At 39.6% G+C, this 3,662-nt stretch overlaps 1 protein-coding gene across 1 annotated transcript; it reads left to right on the forward strand.

Moving 5' to 3' along the window:
• Positions 1–1,069: 1,069 nt before the first annotated feature.
• On the forward strand, positions 1,070–3,320 carry LOC121314655 (lysozyme C, kidney isozyme-like). Its single transcript, XM_041248126.1, has 4 exons — positions 1,070–1,332; positions 1,984–2,145; positions 2,313–2,391; positions 2,828–3,320. Exons 1-4 carry the CDS (start codon positions 1,188–1,190, stop codon positions 2,931–2,933), a joined length of 492 nt encoding a protein of 163 aa, XP_041104060.1. The 5' UTR covers positions 1,070–1,187; the 3' UTR covers positions 2,934–3,320.
• The last annotated feature ends 342 nt before the right edge of the window (positions 3,321–3,662 follow it).

Here is a 3,662-nt window from a genome sequence, read left to right on the forward strand (position 1 = left end):
TTTAAACCACACCCTCGTCACTGCCCCAGGTTCATTATGGTGTGTCATTTCAGGAAGACGGGTAGGAAAATAAATGACATGCCAGAGTGCTGTGAGGAGCGACTGAGAAGCTGCAGTCATGGAGCACCACTACCACTGCACAGCATGGCACCACTGTGTACCTGTAACTACAACTGGAGCACCTTTCCGTGCACTTGTGGATTACAGTACTCTGTTATTGTTTTGTGAAACCTTTTTGTTTGGTTACTAGAAACCCACCGTTTGACCCCATAACATTGCTGGTTTTGGTGGTGGCTCTTGTTAATAAAAACTGTCTGTTTTGGAATAATAACTACCTTTTTGGACATTCACTTCTGTGTAATACCACTCACATCCTGACAGGGAGGAATAATAACAAATGTATTTACAATGATGAGATTAGTGTGTGCAGAAGGATGTATCTGACATCTATAACTGCGCATGCGAGGCACATTGTCAAAGACAGGTCCTTCTGGTGCAATAGTTGAATGCATGTTGGCTCATGTGCAATAAGATGATGCTTTTGCCACCAAGGGTATTATAATACTTCTAGCACACCCAATTCCCATAAAATCGAATATTACATCACATCATCTCATGTTACCAACATTTTCAAAGTAAGCAGCTTAAATGAGATGAAATTTCATCAATCCCCTCTGAGCAGTAGTACTAGTCCAAGCACAAATCTGTTTGTTTCCATTACTGTTAAAAACAACATTACAGTTATAATGCAGGACCTTTATTTTTACCCTGTAAGGGGCACGTACTGCATGGAGCACTACACTGTACTAGCATGGTTACTGATTTTAATATTTGAAATAGCAAATTAAGTATGCTAGCTCAGCTAGTATACTTCAGCAACTGAAATCTAGAACTCTATCAGCAGCTTTTTTACTTCATACCATTTTGACAGGCATTGTAAAACCTGTTCCCCTTCATTGTGTAATATCTATTTAAAGTATAAGTATTGTGCAACACACCTTTCCAAAAGAGGCATCAGCATCAAAACATAACTGTAAAAGAGAACTTTTACTGGAACAGCTTTTACTGGAACAGATTTTGCAGTCAGTTCCTGTTAGTGTTTTATCACTTCTGTATAAGGTTGGAGAAAGTTTTGTTACTGTTACTGATAGAAAGAGAGACCTCGAGCAAGGAGCTGTGATTGGAAAATGCAGTCCACCACTGTACTGAAGACTATTTTTGTCACCGTCCTCTGTGGGGTCGTGAATGGAAAGGTATTTGAACGGTGTGAACTGGCAAAGAAGCTGAAGATATCTGGTTTGGATGGATACCAAGGGTACAGTCTGCCAAACTGTGAGTTAACTGTTCTATCTGTTTGCCTGTCTGTATATATATATACGTCTATCATCCCACCATCTTTATTTTCAATCCCTCCATCCCACTTTTAGACAGGACACAACAGAACGACACACAACTGCAGGAATAGAAAACTCCAGTTTAGTCATTCAATTCCATATTTAATACCAGCATGAGATGTGAAGGGTTCAGTTTAGTAATACAGGTTGAACTGGAAGTACACTACTCCTGGTATATTTTGGTCAATGGAAGATGATAAAGCAGGAACTGGCATTGTTTGCATCTCTAGTCCAGCACTGGCTTGCACCAGCTTAAAAGAGTATAGTTAAAATGTGCTGTACAGCTTCTAGATGGTAACACATTAAAAGCAATGTTAGTGAACAATATAATTAAGCAAGCTGGTGCAACCAAGCACAGGTCTTTGGTACAACCATATCTCTATATATGTAACTTCACCCCTGGCCATGTCGTAAAGCTCTTAATCATTGAATTTTAAGGTAACTATAGATTCAATCATCTTCAACTCGAATAGATCTAGCTTGTACGGATTACCAAGCCATGCTTTTTAGGTTGTATTGCTGGAGATAAATCAGTGTAAAGATAGCCCAGTGCTTCTCTGGAAGAATCCCATTTTCACTCTTTCCTCAGGGGTGTGCCTATCATTCTACGAGTCTCGTTTCAACACTCAGGCGGTGAACCACAACACAGACCAGTCCACTGATTACGGGATCTTTCAGATCAACAGCCGCTGGTGGTGTGAGGATGGGAAGACGCCGCGCTCCAAAAATGCTTGCAACATCCCCTGCAGCCGTGAGTGAAGCTCGGAAGGAGGAAAATGGGAGCGGGGGACACACATATTTCCTCAGGGTGTGCCTACTCTATTGTAGGAGGGGGGTGATGGAGATCCTAATAAAGTGGCTGAACCCTGTTTTTTCTTTCTTGCATTTCTGATAAAAAGTAATTTTTTTCCCTCCTAGGCCTGCTGGATGATGACATCACTGATGACATCCAATGTGCTAAGCGTGTGGTGAGGGACCCAAATGGAATGAAGGCATGGTAAGGGCGTACTTATTATAGTTTGGCATGGTTTTCATGCTTTTTAATTTTCTTCACTATACCTTTCTAGGCTTTACGAAGCTTACATATGCTTTCATTATGCTTTATTACAGTATGCTATGCTTTTACGAGCTTGTTAGAATCAGTGCCAGGAGGCAGCATAGGCAACCTATAGACCCAGATTACTAAAAGCACAGCCCGGTACCATAGTTTAGATCCTAATCACAGCAGCCACCTGTCATTTTACATTTTCATTCTTTAACATACTTCACATGATGTCATCATACTGGGATATTCTCAACCAGTTGGTGGTCCTGAAGGACTAGCACTGCTACTAAATTTAACAGGAACAAATTAGTGAGGGATCAGTGCAAGTATTTAGATTTAATGTACTTCCTGTTTCCTCCAATCTAATTACCTCTTTCTTTTCATTCAGGGTTGCCTGGCGTAAGTTTTGTGAAGGTCGGGATCTTACCAAGTACACAGCTGGGTGTGGAGTTACACCAAAAAATAGCTGGGTGGGCAGTGCAAAAATTCTGTAACTTTTAGGAATCTAAAGTAATCTGGATTTCATATCTTACAAATGCCTATTTTATCAATATATTTCTCAAGTGCTACATTTTTTATCATTAAAAAACAAAAATGCATGCACTTTTGCTTATTCATTTTTGATTTATATATGATTGCAGAAAGAGAAGTGGAGGAGCATGCAATACTTAGTAAGCTAACAATGACAGAGCATTAGTGCTTGTGGGTAAAGCCAGAGTGACAGCAAAGCAGCACTTCTGGTTCCACCCTACAAGCACTCACACTCCAGAAACCACAATCTTTCTTTGATTTATCATCTGTTCAATTAGCTTTTTTTCCTGTCAGATACATTGTAGAGTAGATTCCTGTTTAAATCAATAAAGTGTTCTTTGTGAATCCCATTTAATTGAATTGAGATGTCCTGATTATTTATTTATTTATTTATTTATTTATTTATTTGTTTGTTCATTTTTGTAAAAAATGTTGTAAAGTTTATGATGCAAATCTGCAGATGTGTAATAGCGAAAAGGCTGGGCATGAACCGCTGACCAATCAGACCACAAGCAGGCATCTCAACCATCATGTAAACGAATCGGGCTCTTCTGCATTTGTATCATAGAGCTTTAAACTTCATCTCATCAACATGGGTCAGAATCCGTAACTACAGTGTATCACACAACATTGCATGTTACAGGAACGAGCACAAGTGATGAATGTGTTAGAGGATAGCAAGTAGAAACAGG

The sequence above is a fragment of the Polyodon spathula genome, chromosome 4 (genome assembly GCF_017654505.1).
Source record: "Polyodon spathula isolate WHYD16114869_AA chromosome 4, ASM1765450v1, whole genome shotgun sequence".
NCBI classification, from domain to species: domain Eukaryota; kingdom Metazoa; phylum Chordata; class Actinopteri; order Acipenseriformes; family Polyodontidae; genus Polyodon; species Polyodon spathula.

Excerpts from the sequence above, each read along its gene's own strand:
- LOC121314655 (XM_041248126.1), top strand. The coding sequence starts at position 1,188 with ATGCAGTCCACCACTGTACTGAAGACTATTTTTGTCACCGTCCTCTGT. Across the intron at positions 1,333-1,983 it reads AGGGTACAGTCTGCCAAACT|GGGTGTGCCTATCATTCTAC; the intron begins GTGAGTTAACTG and ends CTCTTTCCTCAG. Across the intron at positions 2,146-2,312 it reads TTGCAACATCCCCTGCAGCC|GCCTGCTGGATGATGACATC; the intron begins GTGAGTGAAGCT and ends TTTCCCTCCTAG.